This window comes from Mastomys coucha, unplaced genomic scaffold (genome assembly GCF_008632895.1).
Source record: "Mastomys coucha isolate ucsf_1 unplaced genomic scaffold, UCSF_Mcou_1 pScaffold21, whole genome shotgun sequence".
Lineage (NCBI taxonomy): Eukaryota > Metazoa > Chordata > Mammalia > Rodentia > Muridae > Mastomys > Mastomys coucha.
Genome location: NW_022196904.1, coordinates 156,860,311 through 156,877,369, shown reverse-complemented (window position 1 = coordinate 156,877,369; position 17,059 = coordinate 156,860,311). Strand labels below are relative to the sequence as shown.

Sequence of the window (17,059 nt, the reverse complement as noted above, 5' to 3'; positions counted from 1 at the left end):
TGGACTGAAGTTTAACTGTTAAAGCCTGGGTCCCAAGAAATCCCCTTGACCCTGGGGACCTGGCCACAGGGGACCTGGCAACAGGCAGGCCCTTACACTGACTGGGCATGCTCACATGAGAGCACAACACACACAGGAGGCAGTAAGTGCAGGGCACAGACTTACCTGCGGACACGCTGTCTACTTCCCAAGAACCTCATCAGAAAGAGAAGACATATGGAGACATACAAGCTCCAGCAGTGCTGTGAGCTCCCTTCCTCCTCCAAGGCTGCTTAAGTCCTAGCCCCCAATGGAACGGAGCCCAGGGAAGGACTTAGGGACATGGGCAGTGTCTGGTCCCCTGAGAAATCAAACCAGAACTAGCTCTGTCTCTGTCTCTCTCTGTATGTCCCTGTCTCTTTCTGTCTCTCTCTCTCTCTCATACACACACACACACACACACACACACACACACACACGGATTTTGGGGAGGACTCTCTAAGAATACAATGGCACCCCAAGGACAGAGACTGAACCAGAAACCAACGCCAACTTCAAGTTATCTTGGACTTCTGGCTTCCAGAGAGGAAAACATTCTAGGCCCCAAGTCGTCCATCTGTGGTATTTAGTTACGGCATCCTGAGCAGACGACAGAAACAACATAATGTGGATCACCTACGGTGCATACACACCACATGCCTGTTTCACATAGCCGACTCTGAGCACTGCATACACCCAGATGTTCAGCAAGAGGGGCTTCTGGAAACTTACTTGAGATAAAACACACTTGTGATCCCAAAATCCTGGTTTAATTGTTTTGCTGGGTCCTACAGTAGTTCTCAATCTTAGACTTAATAAAGCCCTTTCATAGATTCGGGTGTTACTTGCTCATGAAAAGGGGTGAAGCTTAAATAAATGCTACATTACACATGAGCTCTGAAAACATGTTTAAGTCAGAAGCATAAGATCAAATATTATCATGTTTGATACATATAAAATGCCCAGGCCAGGGATTTAGCTTAGGGATAGTTTGTTTGCCAAACATACCAAGGAGCCTTCAGTTTCTTCCCCAACAATGAGAGAAAAGGGGAGGGGGGAAGTCCACACCGGGCAAATGATTATGGACAGGGGCGGGAGGGGGAGGGAAGTGGAGTGTGGTTGCTAATGGCTGTAGGGACTCTTTCTGGAATGGTGGCAATGTTTTGGAACTAGATAGTGGCAATGGTTGTACAACTTTGCCAATATATTAAAAACCACTGAATTGAATAGCTTAAAAGGGTGAACTTTATGGAATGTGAAATATATCTCAGTAAAGCTCTTATAAACAAACTAATAAATCAAGCCCCAGCCCCCTCGATAGCCACACTGGTAACAGAATCAAAGCATGCCTGGAGAAAGCAGTACATTGGCACATTCACAGTGTGGCTGGCACCCAGGCTTTTCTAGCTAGAGAAGAAAATCGGTCTTGAGGCCATGGAGACCGTGGCCAAGCCTAGAGTAAGAGCAGGACCACAGGCGCAAATGCTTAGTCTCACACCCTACAGAGGCAATGCCGTTGTGCACACAGGAAGGGAGGCATGTCCTAAGACCCACCTCATTTAAAAGACCATTTGCAGCCTTCTGTCTAGGGCACGTGCTAGGCATACAGGAATGCAGTAGGTGCTTATTGATTTTACATTCAGACACACACAGTAGGTGTTCGCTGAATTTATTTTTCCTTCCTTCCTTCCTTTGTTTCTGAGACAGGGTTTCTGCTCCAGCTGTCTTAGAACTCACTCTGTAGACCAGACTAGCCTCCAACTGAGATCCACCTGCCTCTGCCTCCCAAGTACTGGGACTAAAGGCGTACGCCGCCACCACCAGACCTGAATTTACTTTTCAAATCACTGAGGTGAGGCAGGCACTTTTCTGAGGATTATAGAAGAGACATTGAGGAACTGGCAGCAAGAGGCACTGTCCTAACCAGCAGATGTAGAAGCGCAGGCTTCCCTAGTGATTCCTAATGAGAACGGGTGAGGTTTCATTTGCCGCTGCACCCATGTCTAACCCAAAAAAGATGAAAGGAGAAACAAGATTTCCTTGACCTTCCTGGTCCAGCTGGCGAATTACCTAAGCAGCAGCAGAAACAATATCGGTACGATGTTTGAGAATGAACTACCACCCGGAAACTTATTAAAGAAACCCCTGAAACGGCTTCGGCCAAATAAGGAAACTGACCCAAGCCACATCAGCATCACCTCCTGGCCTATCTTTACAGGGATAAAACCAGTTTCAACCTCAAAGGTCATCTTAGTTTGCCTCTCCTGAGGTCATTCAGACAAGAGCGAGCATAGGCCGGGCAGTGGTGGCACACGCCTTTAATCCCAGCACTTAGAAGGCAGAGGCAGGCGGATTTCTGAGTTCGAGGCTGGCCTGGTCTACAGAGTGAGTTCCAGGGCTACACAGAGAAACCCTGTCTCAAAAAACAAACAAACAAACAAACAAATCAAAGAGCGAGCACAGAGGACACTAGCAGCCAGAGGGAGGTTTGCATGGGGTCCCAGGCTAAGTTTACATTTTACTGACAACAAATACCTTTTACTCTAATAAAATATTGAGAAAATGATTACAGTTAACATTTTTGGTTTTTTTACTGTTTGAAACGGAAAATAACTGGGTGTTCATTTTCCCGATAAATCCATCTGAAGTGGTCCCACCTGCTGGCCCAATGGTCTTAGCAAGAAATGATACTGCAGTATTTAAGGCCGGTCTCTCCCTCTGCAGGAAGCTGAGGGCAAGCTGTGGGCTCTCCTATGCTCCCACAGACCAGCATCATATGCAGCAGGGTTTCCTGAGGCTTCTTCAGAAAGGTGTACACTTAGTCAGACTTAAGCACAAAGACTTTACAAATAGTCTTTACACTCCCAAAAGGCGGCAGGTATGGCCAGGAGAGCTTGGCCTAAGCTCTTCATTTAAAGGGTGAGTAGGGTCAACCCAGACTCCCAGCAGGCTTTACCTAAGCGAGTAAAGACCACAAAGGGTTCTACCAGCCTCCTGTGCAAAACAGGGAATTTGAAAATATATGTGTTAAGCAGATGATCGGGGGACTTCAGGGGCTGCTCTTATCTCTGATTATTATTTTTTATGGAGCTCATTTTTAATATTGGCGTCTTTAGGGTGAATGTAAATAAACCTGATCACTCGATAAATTCAGTCTGTATTTTATTTCACAGATTTACGCTAAAACAACATAAATCTCTTATTTGGAAGCGGCATCTCTCAAGATAACAGAGGCAGCATGGGGATTTTGATACCCACTTAAAAAGATAGTAAATAAGTGAATGACTTCAGAGACTTCTCCACGTATACATAAGTACAGTGTTCATCAACTGAGAACTGGCCTGTGGGATCTTCTTCCGGCCCTCACACTAAAGGGGACATTACAGTGGACAGTAACAGTCCCCAGAGAAAACAAATTCTTGTCTGTATCTGAGAAGATGGTAAACGTGATCATTCCACACACAGAAAGATCAAACTGATTTCTTCAATGAATCGACCCTAGTTCCCCCTACAAAGATTCCATCTATACCAAGTTCAATGAACAACGGTTTGGAAGGTACATAAAATCTGGTCACCGTTCTTTACACCTGAAACCCATTTGGAAGCTGACCTCGGCCCATATTGTATATCCTGTGTATACGTGCAGGATGGGAAGTATATGCCTATATATAAATATAAATACATATAAAGCTAACTTTCAGTGTTCGGAAAACAAAAGCTATCCCCATATAACAGCCAAATTCTAACATAACTCAATTTGGACACCTCATCTGGTGTGCACTGCACTCATTCCCAGTGTAAACCCCACTGCGCCGGGCAATGATATACTGTAATGTCACATCGCAATCTGGATTTACTATAAAGGGCCGCTGACGAGCTTCAGAGCAGTAAACATTGCAGCGAGGTGTATTTCACACTGAGCTGGTTTTTATGAAGAACACTTCACCGCCCAGGCACGGCACCCGGGTGATGGATGGTGAAAGATGCATGACAAGCTTCATCATTGTTTGTAAATCTTAACTGTTCCTGCTCACTAACTCTGCAGGCAATTTTCAAAGACAGCGGCTGACAGAAGGACAGCACAGCTTTCCTGAAGGTTATTCAAGTTGTACTTGGCCTGGGGCCGTGCCTCCAAAGAGCCGGGCAGGGAGAATAAACTCCTGAGTGACTCCTCACTAGGCTTGACACACGCAGATTTGAATCAGACCCAAATGGAGTCGTCTTCTCAGCGAACATCTGGCTGCTCTAACTTCAGCGGCTACAGACACACTCAAGGCAGGCCAAGGCTGGAGCTTCAGAGTTTTGGAAACACTGGAAGGGTGCTGTCCCCTAAATGGAAAGCTTCCAAGAGAGACCCGAAGATGCAGGAAGCTATCCTATCCCATTTGAGCCACCAAAGGCCACTAAGAGGGTTGAAAATGGTACCTTTCGAAAAAATTATCTGGGCTGGCCAGTGAGATGGCTCAGTGTGTGAAGACACTTGCTGAGTCTTATTTTGGGGACCCTCATGGTGAAAGTATCACATGCCATCCATATGCACCAAGAATTCGCATGCACATACATAGGCATTCATGCGCATGAAAACTGAGTGTAATAAAAAAAAAACTTTTATCTGGAGAAAACTGAACTACTTTTGCTCAATTAAAAATAAAAAATTAGTATTATCATATAGAATAGTAAACTGGCTACTTCTTAGCTTAAGAGCAAAGGATATTTAAGAAGTCGCTCCTGGTGTTTCTATTTCTAAGATAGTAACTAGGTACCTAATCTTTCAATTCCTGCCCTCATCAAATATGAACTGTACTCAACCCTCTCCTGTTAAATAAGAAGGAAACTCAAACCGAGCCACAAAACTAAGTGGCTTTGCCATGTGTGTCAAGAGAACGTCCTCCCCTGACCTGCTGGCAGGTTCCAGGCTGTTACTAAAGAGTTGTGCTGGGATGTGACAGAGGGGACCCTCTAGACGGGGCACCTCTGAAAGAGACCTGTGCTACAGGATGGTGTTTTAACAACATTCTACCACAACAGCAACTGTACTGTACTGTAGCCATGTCTAAGTTCTCTCCCACCACAGCCATCAGCTCTCTGAACATACATCAAACACAGACAGACATGTCAGACCATCTGGCCAGGAAGGCTTCAGAAAGACCATGAGCTCACCAACGCCCCAGCTCCCACACCTGGCCTGTGGAAACCAGAGCCTCTCCTCTTCCCTGCCTCTCAGCGGCTGTCTCTACGCCTTGGTGCCCTCATCTGCCACACAGTGGGGATAATAATAACTGAGTAAGTTATGCCAGTAAGTTGCTATACCAATAAGTTGCACAGGGCACTGTCTGGCAGACACTGCAGAAGTGACAGGTGTTTGTAAGGGAAACCCAAGAGCAAGAAAAGATGGTAAAGGAAAAACAGAGAACGTCCGGGCAAAGTGCTTCCAAGGTGAGAGTGGACGCTGGGCCTTGCTTTTAAACAGGAGGGGCAAGGCTTGGAGGAAGTCACAGAATCCTGCCAGCTCCACTCAGGGAAGTGGAAATATTGGTGAAGCCTCACCCCAGTCTCCTGCAGGGCTACATTCTTAACCAAAAGCCAGGCTCATGAAAAGAATTAAGTGCAGAAAGTTAAGTTTCCCAAAGGTGAGATTCTATGTAATAGAGTCCAGGGTGTGTGCAGCCTAGTGACCGACGGTACTCCATACCTACAGGGACCTAAACATTTCACTCAGCACCTTAAGTTAGTGAGACAAAGAGTTGAAATCATCCGAGAGTGGGTTGCCTACTCATTCAGGAGAACAAGAAGCATCCTGAAGCCCACCTCCACCCCCTTCATGAGAAAACACCCTGGTAATTCCTGCCCAGTGTCAACATGACTGATCTCACGCCTTATAGGACAGAGTCTGACCTCTCCGAGAGGCAGGTCCCGGAGAAGCACCGGCTATTACCGGATGACAGCCCAGTGGTGGCTTTGTTAAACATTGGCATTTTACACGGAGGATATGCTGGGGGTACACAGCTCTCAATCTTGTCCAGATTGCCTTTGCATGGTCTGCATTTCATGGAGAAAGAAAAAGGACTGGAATAAAAACAGCTCTGCCTGTTATCCAGAGTACACCAACGAGTGTACACTGTTCTTTATATTCTCTGGGAGTTGCAGATCCCCTATAGCCTCTTCCTCTTGGTCTAGTTTTTACTCACTGAGAAATGCCAATGTACTTTATCCCCAAATTAAAAATGACTACCTTTTTAAGTGCTTAAAATGTGGACACTATCCTCCTCATTCATCAGATCACGATGTCTAACTAATTTTGAAATCTCCAATACATCATATGCATAAACTGTACATACTCAGGACCATCAGGACTCCTGTGCTAAGCCCTCCTTTATGAAAGCAATTCTTTGATTTGCACAGCTTTCTGCTCAGCACCTGCTGTGGTCTTTAGCCAACAGGAATGTGACGGGGGCGGGAGGTGGGGTGGGAATCAGGGTTGACAGTACTGTCCCATGCTTTTACAGAGCCCTTGATGGATCCTATGGGAAAACAGGTATGCTGCTGTTACTGACTTCCACGTCCCAGCTGAGGGAACCAGAGCGCTAAGATTCCACGTGAGCGATGCACTGCTGGGCCAGAGCTAAGGACCCAAACTAGCTTCCCCCACTTGCTCCAGTCTCTTCTGGGACTGGATACTCCTGTCACCTCTCTTCAGAACAAGAGTTGACCATAAAAGAGCACCTGAGGAAAGTAAGGTTATCGTCCCTGAGTTCTAGTCTTTGAAATGTGGCAAACAAGCCACTTCCGACAGTGCCAAGTTTAAATTAAGGCTGACATCTTCTAAACACTGCATGAAACACAGCCCGCTTGCCTGCCTGCCTTCCTCCCTCCCTCTTAGCCTTCTCTCTCCATCTCCCTCCCTTTCTCTCCCTTTCTTCTTCCCTCCCTCCCTCTCTTCTTCTCTCCTTCTGTCTTCCTTCCCTCCCTCACTCTCTCTTCCTCCCTTCCTCTTCTCTTTCTTTCTATTTTGGTTTTCTGAGACAGGGTTTCCCTATGCAGCCTTTGGCCATCTTGGAACACACTCTGTAGACCAGGCTGGCCTCGATCTCAGCAATCTGCCTGCCTCTGCCTTCTGAGTGCTGGGATTAAAACCGTGGGATACCACTTTCTCAAGTCACAAAGAGGCAGGAGCCAGTGTTTTCTCCTACAAACTGGGTCACACAGCTCAGGCAGACACAGGACAAAAGCAGCCCTTAGAGTCTTGGGCCAAGTTTCTGTAGGACTCAGACAGATTGACACGTTTCCAGAATATTCTCCTCTACGAAAAGAACTGCCAGCAACACCAGCACTAACTCACAGTGGGGGTCTGGGTGTGATGACACCTGCCACACTTTATTTTGTGTGTGTGTGTGTGTTTGCACGCATGCGCGCCTCATGACACCAAACCCCATCAGAACCTCACAGAGCACCATGCAGCCTCTCAGAGCACCCACCCACACACCATCTATAGCAGAACTGAGTTTCTTCACACTGGATACCACAACATCCATGTCATCTAACCCCCTGCCTCTCCCCCCGCCCCAAGCAGGAGGAGACTAGACCCTGGGTACAGACTGCCGTTATCAAGGCTATGCAGTGGCTGATCCACAGGCTCATTTGAACTAAGCACACTATTCTACCACTCCGCAGCCACTTGCCATAGAAGGTCAGTCACCTCACATACAAGGCACCCATGACAGAGAGATCCTAGGGTGCTTCCAGATGGAGGCATAACTTCTGCTCTCACACCTGCCGCCAGGGAGGTGCTGCCCAGAGAGACAAAGACCACCACAGAACACTAAGCACATAACAGGTACAGGTAACTGCATAGCCATTCTGCCTGCAGTCTGGCAGTGTGGAAGAAAGACACCCAGTGTCAGGGAATGCACAGGAGCCTGGGACACCACATCTCCTGTCTGCAATGAGACCATCAGAGAAGCGGACTAAAATCTTCTAAGTGTGTTTGTCTTCTCAGGGGTGATCTAAACCTCACTGCAGGTGCTAATCTGCCATCTAAGAACTTTTACTTAAGAAAGCAACAGGTAGAAAAAGCGCCTCTTGCCTCTTCGCAGACACTACCTGTCTGTGAGGGAGCGCAGTAAAGAAACTGAAGGCAGGACTGATCCCGTGATGTGGCTGTGGTTTTTATTACAGATATGAGAGACAGACAGGCAGGCTGGATGTGGCAAGGAAGCAAAGTGAACAGTGGATACAGCAAGACAGCAAGAGATAGAAGAGAGTGTAGCAAGAGAGTAAGTGGGGGGAAGGGGGAGGGGAGGAGAGTGTGAGGGGAGAAGAGGAGGAGGGACTAGGGGAGGGGGAGGGGGAAGGGTAAGAGAGAGAATAGCTGGGTTATAAAGAGAATGAGTTGCTGGGGGTGGGGGTGGGGGAGTCTGTGAGCTAAAGGGAGTTTAGGGTAATGGAGGAGGTGTAAAGGGCCAGGGTGCTTGCCTGACTTTGAAATGAGTAACTGGGTACTTGTGAGCCTATAGACCAGCACCAGCTGATATGTTGATAGAAGCCACAGGCAGTCACATGTCCCTTCTGCCAGGCTAGGGACATGACTCCTTTTGGCAAACAGGAACTGCTTTCTCAAGTTCCTGAGGAATGCTAGTTTGTTTTGTTGTTGTTGTTGTTTGTTTTTTTAATTGAGTAGCCAGAAATCCTCCTATAGTTCAGGTTGAGCTCATTTCTGGATATACAGACCTTTAAGGCTGGCGGAAACTCACTACTTCCCACCGTATATAGCCACACATACACCTAGTTAAACAGAGGCTTGCTGTGGCACTTCCATGTCATCCCTTCCTACGCGGGTGGGTATCATGTCCCGAATGTTCCCCACACATAGCCGCTTCCCAACACCCTCCATGCGCTGCTGGGACCTGGCCACGCTCTCTGCACACTAGCCTTCCACGCAGGCAAACCACTGATTTCCAAACAATACGCAGGGAAGGACCTACACTTTATTTACTTGAAGTTTCTAATCTCCTTTGACTAGATACTTTTATAGTATAATAAAGATGACTTATGAGAGCCATAATTGAGAAAATTGGAAAACAAGTTAGTGTTGGTTAGGATACGGGGAAATGGGAGCCTTCAAGACTGGTGGAAATATAAAACAGGGTAGTTGCTGTGAGACCAGGTTAATGTGAATTCCACTCTGGATGGTTAGGATGGGGCTACACCAAAAGGCCTGGTCTCCAGCGTGGCACTTGGACCTGGCAGAACCTGAAGGAAGTTGGAGAGCTTCACACCACAGCTCTGTAATCTAAGGAGACAAGATGGTGGCATGTTCAAAGCCTGGCTGGACTACTCGGTGGGTTCGAAGCCTGTCTTAGTTAGGGCTTCATCGCTGTGAAGAGACACCATGACCAAGGCAACTCTTTTAAGGACAACCTTTAATTGGGGTTGACTTACAGGTTCAGAGGGTCAGTTCATTATCATCAAGGAGGGAGCATGGTAGCATCCAGGCAGGCATGGCGCTGGAGGAGCTAAGAGCTCTACAACTTGTTCCGAAGGCAAACACAAGAAGACTGGCTCCCATGTGTTAGGAGGAGGGTCTCCAAGCCCACCATCATAGTGATACACTTCCTCCAACAAGGCCACACCTCGTAATAGTGCCACTCCCTGGGCAAGCATATTCAAACTACACAAGGCTAGCCTGTGCTACCTGTCAAAACCCCATAGCAAAACAGATAAAAGAGGGATGGGAGTACATCTCAGTGGTGCACTTCTTGCACAGCATGTGCCAGACCTTAGGTTCAATTCCCAGTAGGAGGCGCTTGGATCACTGGAACATACCCTTGAAGAAGGCAGTGAGACTCTAGCCTCTCCCTGTTCCATCTGTCATCTGGATGATGAGGGCAGGGGTTTTACTCCACAGTGTATTTTTGCCCTTTGCCATGCAACACCCCAACACCAGAAACCCAAAGCAATGGGCCACTCTGTGATAGATGAGGGTTCTCCAAATCCCTGAGTCAGAATAAACTTTCACTCTTTGAAGGCTACCACATTCAGTTGTTTTGCTATAGTAACAAAAGCTGACTAATATATACTTCTAGGTAAGTGTCCAGAAGAACTAAGAACAGGTAACCAAACAGGCTTTGTTGTGAGTATTTTGCCACCACTAACAATTCACAAGAGTCAAAGGATGGCAGTAATCTAAATGTCCATCAAAAGACGAATGAACAAAATATAGTTATGTTCAAATCACAGAATATTACTTGGCCATAGAAATGAATGAAGTCCTGATACATGCCAAAGTATGAATGAACCATGGGAATAAGAGGTTAGGAGAAAGAACCAGACACAAACACCATGTGTCACCTACTCCATTTGCATGGGGCACTCTGCAGGCAGAAAGGAGATTAGTGGTTCCCAGGGGCTCAGGGAAGGGAGACTGTGAATAACCATTTCATGGATGTGAGGTTCCTCTTCAGACAGTAAGTGTGACTTAGAACCATGTGACGGTTCTGTGACATACACAACACCCCCACTGTACAGGTTTGGATGCCTCACAATTATATGAGGTGCAAATGAATGACTGAGACAATGAAAGACAAAAAGGACAGGCCCCAGGCTTGACATCAAGCTCGCTAGACATCTAGTTGCTCAGTCAAGTAACTATAGTCTCTCCTTAGTCTCAATTCCTTTACTCAGCCCTCATCTTGAGCCAGGAGGCAGAACATCTGTGGAAACTACCACAGCTGCCACTCTGGAAGCTACTGGCCTGGGTTCCTGGGTCCTGCTGTGATGACTGATCTTAGCTGGATCTGGAACCAACTGAAAGACACACCTCTAGATGGCTCTGTAAGAGTATTTCCCAGAATTGCTGACTGAGGAGGGCCAATCCTCCCCAGAGATGAGGAACTCTGAGAGAAAAGTAGCTGTGTTTTTGCCTGCCTGCCTTCACCTCTTGCTAGGGAGTGCATCTATCCCACAGCATCTATCCTACACTCGCTGCAACTACTACCGCTGACTGTTGCTAACACTGAAACACACTTCCTTTGGGTTTCTGGCATGGACTGAAGACCGGTGGGTCTCCAGGAATCCTCCCAGGTTTCAGCACCGAACCCGAATTGCTGAGTCACCCAGTCTCATAGACTAAGCAGGGACTGCATGAAGACAACCATTACTGGATGACCCAGACTATACTGTGTAAGCCAATCTAATAATCCCTTTTAATATATATTCACTCTGTCTGTTCTCTTTCTCTTGAGAACCCTAATACCACACTTACCTACTACCATGGTGTCCTCCAAACATACCCTGTGTCTACAAACTGCATCTCTCCGGCCAGTGGAGTACCCCCCTCCTTACCAGAGAAGGCTCCCTGGTCTCCTCCTTGTAGTGATGCTGCTCTGCATCCTGCCCTCATGACAAAACTCACTCAGTGCTGTCTGGACTCAGTGGCTGAGTCATCCCTCCCATGTCCTCCTAAGTGAGGTCAGGCTTCAGCCACAGCTCCCCAGGAGAAGGCTCAGTAGGTGGCGTGGCGGTTCCTTACCTTGACACTGGCTGCTGAGCTGAGCTCAATCCCTGGGAGCCATGTACAAGCCAAAGAAGAGAACCAACTCCACAAAGTCCCCTGACCTTCACACTCGCTTTGTAGCCTTCTCCCTACCCCATGTACCAAACATACTATAAATAAATAAAAAATGAAAACAGAAATTTATTCTCTAGAATCACATTATTTAGAGAATTAATATCTCCTTCTATTTAGTACAAGGTAAGCCCAAATGTCTATAATATCCGTGGTTCTCAACCTATGGGTCACAACCCTTTGGAGGTCACCTAATTCAATTTGGAATACATGGGTATTGACATTATGATTCATAACAGTGGCAAAATTAAGGTTATGAAGTAGCAACAACAGGAATGTTATGGTTAGGGGGTCACCACAACATGAGGAACTGCATTAAAGGAGCTCAGCATTAGGAAGGGTGAGTACCACTGATTGATATCAATCTCTTGTGTGACAGTCACAACTGTCCTATCGGCACTTCCGGCCACTACTGTTTCCTTCTAGAGTTCCTAAACCAAAGGATGATGCTCAAGTATAAGTAACTTAAATGCTCTGGAAACGCATCCCAGAAAGACCTGCCCATCCACTTAGCATAACTGTTGGAGAGACCAGGTTAAACTGAAGCTGAGGAATTGTGTATTTTAAAGTGCTTCAGTTCATTGAACAGTCGTTTTTTTATTTCAGCCATATCAGAGTTATCTGCATTGCTACTGCAGAAGCCCAGGTCTACTGTATTAAAGATGGTTTTACTGTGTTATTTTTATCTCTCCCTAAAAGATGAGTGCACTTTCAGTTTTTAAAGTTAAGACTCTTGGGGGAAATAACTATCTCATGTACAGAAACTCACGTCGGTGTCCATGGGCATGGGGGTGTCTTCCCAAATGCTCAGCATCAGCAAGGTTCCCTGGAGTTTGATCCCCAACAACAGGAAAGATAATGTGCCTTGTAGTTCACACTGTTCTTCAAGAAAGTAACATTTGGGGGGCTGGAGAGATGGCTCATCAGTTAAGAGCACTTCCAGAGGTTCCAGGTTTGACTTCCAGGATGTACATGGTAGTTCAAAACCATCCACAACTCCAGTTCCAATGTATCCAATGTATCTTGCCTTTTCAAGCATCAGGTACTGGGATAGTGCATATACATACATGCAGGCAAAACACACACAAGAATTTTTCTTAATTAAAAAATAAAAGAAGCCGGGCAGTGGTGGTGCATGCCTTTAATCCCAGCACTTGGGAGGCAGAGGCAGGTGGATTTCTGAGTTCGAGGCCAGCCTGGTCTACAGAGTGAGTTCCAGGACAGCCAGGGTTATACAGAGAAACCCTGTCTCAAAAATGAATGAATGAATGAATGAATGAATGAATGAATGAATGAAAAATAAAAGAAAATAACATTTTTAGGAACAGAAGTCTTTTGTTATCACAAGTATTCAAAAAGGAAAAAAATTGTGTTAAGAATAAAACAACTTAAATTTCATGTCAGATACTGGGAGTTTTGTTGAGTGTTTTTTGGCTCCTGGGGAGCATGCCATCGGCCCAGATGAGAAAAATGTATTAACAATTCCTGTTGTATGGTTATACAATGAATTGCATATGGGTTTTCTTAAGGTAATAGTTTATAGTATGATTCCTTGTGGCTTTTCCTTCCTTCCTTCTTCTTTTTTTAAAAAGATTTATTTATTTACTGTATGTATGTGAGTACACTGTCTCTCTCCTCAGACACTCTAGAAGAGGGCATCAGATGCCATTAGAGATGGTTGTGAGCCACCATGTGGTTGCTGGGGATTGAACTCAGGACCTCTGGAAGAGCAGCCAGCCCTCTTAGCTGCTGAGCCACCTCTCCAGCCCCTCCTTGTGGCTTTTTCAGATATCCATGTTGTGATGTTACCTGCCTCCCTCCCTCTTCCATAAGGTAAGTGTCCCCCCCATTCTTTTCCTCTGTACAAGTACATAAATGTATGCAGTAACAACTGTTGAGAAAGAAGCCACGAATTTAAAAAAGAGAGGGGTAAAAAAAAGAGTATGCAGGAGGGCAGACTCTTTATGGAGGGAGGGATTAGGAGGAAGAATTGTTGAAATTAAAACACAATCTCAAAACTAAGCAAGCAAAAAGACACTTTAAAAGAAAGGAATGAATGTATAAAAAAAAGAATAAAACAAAGTAAAACCAATTCATAGTTGAATCCTTTCAGGATGTTCATCTATTTTCTATACAGGATATACCGCCCCGGGTGCTCTGTATGTTACCTGAGGAGAAAAGTAATCACTTTCATCCAGCTATAGACCCTATAAGGGTCTATAGGAGCAAGTGGTAGTTTCCTATAGCTATAGGGAACTACACTAAGAGCCTGTCTAGTAAGAGAGTCCCAATTAGTGCAATAGTGGCACAGGTATTATGGAAGAAACCAATCACTTTCTGACTGGATTTAAGACCCAGACCCCAAATAGTACCATACTTTTAACATTGTCAAAAAGGTGAAGAACCTATGGCTAGATAGGCCCCAGAAGACAACCTACTACTTTTATTCTATTAAATGAAAACAGTACTAAAACTACTCCTAATGACTTACTGCTCTGCTATAAATCTCTCAGCCCTCATCAGACAAGCTTCTTTTTTTGCAGTAGATGGTAGTTACTACAGAGACCCACAATGGGTCACCATGAAAAGAGTAAGAGAGTTTTAGAGTGCTCAATTCGATATAAGACATTTATGTCACATCCGTCCTCCTCAAGGCTCAGGAGGTCTATGTGGAAGAGTTTAAGAGCCAGAGGTAGAGTGACTTGAGAGAAATAGTACTTTCCAGATGTAACAGGGAAATTCCACATAGGACTATAGCAATTTTGACAGCAGGCATAAGACCTGCGCAAGCTTAAGCCCGCAAAATCCCAGCATGGAAGAAGGCGGGTGGAGCAAAGCTAAGAAGCTACTGGTATCTGACTGTTGCTTGAAGAAGTAAAGTAAGCTTTCATTAAAGCTGCGAAACCAAGTTTACTAACCACACGCCAGGGCAGGTCATAACATAAAACTGTACTCCACGGGACAGGGGAGGAGGGAGAGGGAGGAACAGGTGGGTAGATATGAAGGTGGAATGTCTGGAAGGGGTTGTATGCCAGTGTCAAAGAATTCAAAAAAACAACCACCCAAAGCTCCTGTGAGCCAAGCCCACAGAGAACCACTGCTCCCTGCTGGGTCCCATCCCAACCCAGGCTCCTACCACAGAACTTACCACTTGCTTTGGCTTCTGAGTAGGAGGGGCCTTCCTCAAAGGTGAAGATCTGGGACATGCTCTGGCCCAGGTAGGAGGGGGGCCCATAGTAGGAGTGCATCCGGTACTGGGAGCTCACGGGGTGGCGGCTCTCTGAGGTCTTCATCTGTTTAAGGAAAATGAAAAGACGCCTTTGTTACAGTTTGAATTATGAAATGTCCCCCAGAGGATCGTATCTCCAAGGCCTGGTGCTGATGGTAGTAACTTGAGAAATGCTGGACATGTTAGGAGATGGGGCCTAACTGGAGGAAGCAGGCTGCTGGTGGAGGGGCAGACTTTAGAGAATACTGTCTTTGACCCTCCCAGTGTGTGTCCGTCTGTCTTTTTTTCCTGTGCCCTACAGGGTGCTTTGCTCTGTCACACACTCCATACCTCTATTTCAGCACATCTTTATATGTTGAGGTAGAGTCTTTCACTTAAGCCTGGAGTTCACCAATTCAGCTACTCCAACTGGCCAGCTGCTCCATGGATCTTATCTCTACCTCCGAGGATGGCAGGTGGGTTCTTAGGCCCACCCCATATTTATGTAGATGCTGTGCATCTGAACTCTGATCGTCATGTTTGCAAGGCAAAACACTTCACGCACTGAGCCACATCTTCAGCCTGCCTGAGATTGTTTCCCTGACTCTGTAAGTGCCTCAGCAGTGAAGAACTCCAACACCCTTCACACTAGAGCTGCAGACTTCACAGGAGTCAGTCAGTCTAAAAAACGAGCAGTGGAGTTACTGAGGGGCCAACTTCAAGCACAGATGCCCATGTTAAAAAAGGGCCTCATTGCTCTGAGTTCCGAGTTAGTCACATCTCCCTCAGGTCTGCCCCTCAAGCAAAGTGGTTTTCAATATTCCCTGTGTGCAAAGTAATGCGACTTGAGCCCATGAGCTCTGCAAAATGCCACATTTTTCTTTTGCTGTACAAATATTAAAATAGTTAATGAGTACTCACTATGACTTCACAGCAAGAGTCAGCAAACATTTTACTATAGATGGTCCTATAGTAAATTGTTCAGGGTTTTTAGCCAAACGAATGGGCATGACTGTGTCCCAATAAAACTTTATTTATAAATATGTGGATTGGCTCTCAATCTTGATTCTCACTGGAATAAAGGAAGGAGCCTTAGATCAACCCCTAGAAAACCTGGTTCAGTTGGTCTGGGATATGGCCCAAACCCTAGGTCTTTCCAAAGCTCCCAAGGGAATTATAAAATGTTTAACAAGACTCACTCAATACTCTCAAATTACCAATATGTATTCAAATACCAGAGAAGAACAAGATCCCATGTAGTAAAAAAAGAAAAATTTCAAAAGGTCGAGCCTCACAAGTAGATTGGTCAATTGCTCCCATCCCAGAATATATGCTCCTCAAAAAGCTATGCGGACAAATGGCATTCTCTCAACAGCTCACTGAAAGATGAGTGCTGTTTCAAAACACGCATATGTTTATCACCCCCTATTTAAGTCTTCCTCTTTCCAGAAGGCATCAAAAACTGTGATTACTTCAAACTTGGGATTGAGGTCTTTGTATTCAACTACTGTTTCCCCTATACATCCTTGAGACCACAGCTTCCAGAAGACTTCCAGCCAACGGGGAAAAAAAGAATGCAAAAGGGCAAACTCCATTTGAGGTTATTAAACTGAATTTACTGAGGTCATCAACCATGTCAGCTACATCCAACTCAGAGAATAATGTATAAGCCATTAGAGGCTAAACTCCCCCCAAAATATCAGACTACCACAAATAACCTTCTACTCAGAAACCTGCACAGGAGGAAGGATTTGTGTTTCTAAGAATACAGAACCCTCTAAAACAAAGTTTAAACTGAGTTGATGTTCACCTGAGAAGGCCTGGGAATGACTCCAAGTCCCTTCCCGCTCACTTCTAACTTTAGACAGACAGACAGATGATAGGTATGGAACACAATCTTGCTACTCTGGGCTTAGACAAGACGGGTGGAGCATGGAGCCTTTGAAATGTACTTGATCTTAAATTAGTAGTTTTCAACTGGGAGCAACCCTGTCCCTGGGGGGAGATTTGATATCTGGAAACATGTTCAATTGTCACATCTGGGAGCAAAGAGGATCGCTCCTGGCATTTAGAGAGAGTCCCTCAAGGCCCTTGGCAGTGCCCCTGACAATCGAGTAATACACCTTGACACGGCAACTGTGCCAAGGTTGGGAAATCTGTTCCAAAATAATCTAATACCCTGAAGGCCCTTCCCCCACCCCTGGGTGAAA

General features: G+C 45.8%; 1 protein-coding gene across 2 annotated transcripts in view; it reads right to left on the bottom strand.

Annotated features, from left to right (window-relative positions):
• Dmrt1 (doublesex and mab-3 related transcription factor 1) overlaps positions 1-17,059 on the bottom strand; it is a 104,432-nt gene that overhangs the window by 28,190 nt on the left and 59,183 nt on the right. For both annotated transcript variants that reach the window (XM_031389998.1, XM_031389999.1), the window contains one exon: positions 14,790-14,934. In XM_031389998.1, coding sequence (XP_031245858.1) covers positions 14,790-14,934 — 145 coding nt within the window. The remainder of the gene's footprint in view (positions 1-14,789; positions 14,935-17,059) is intronic.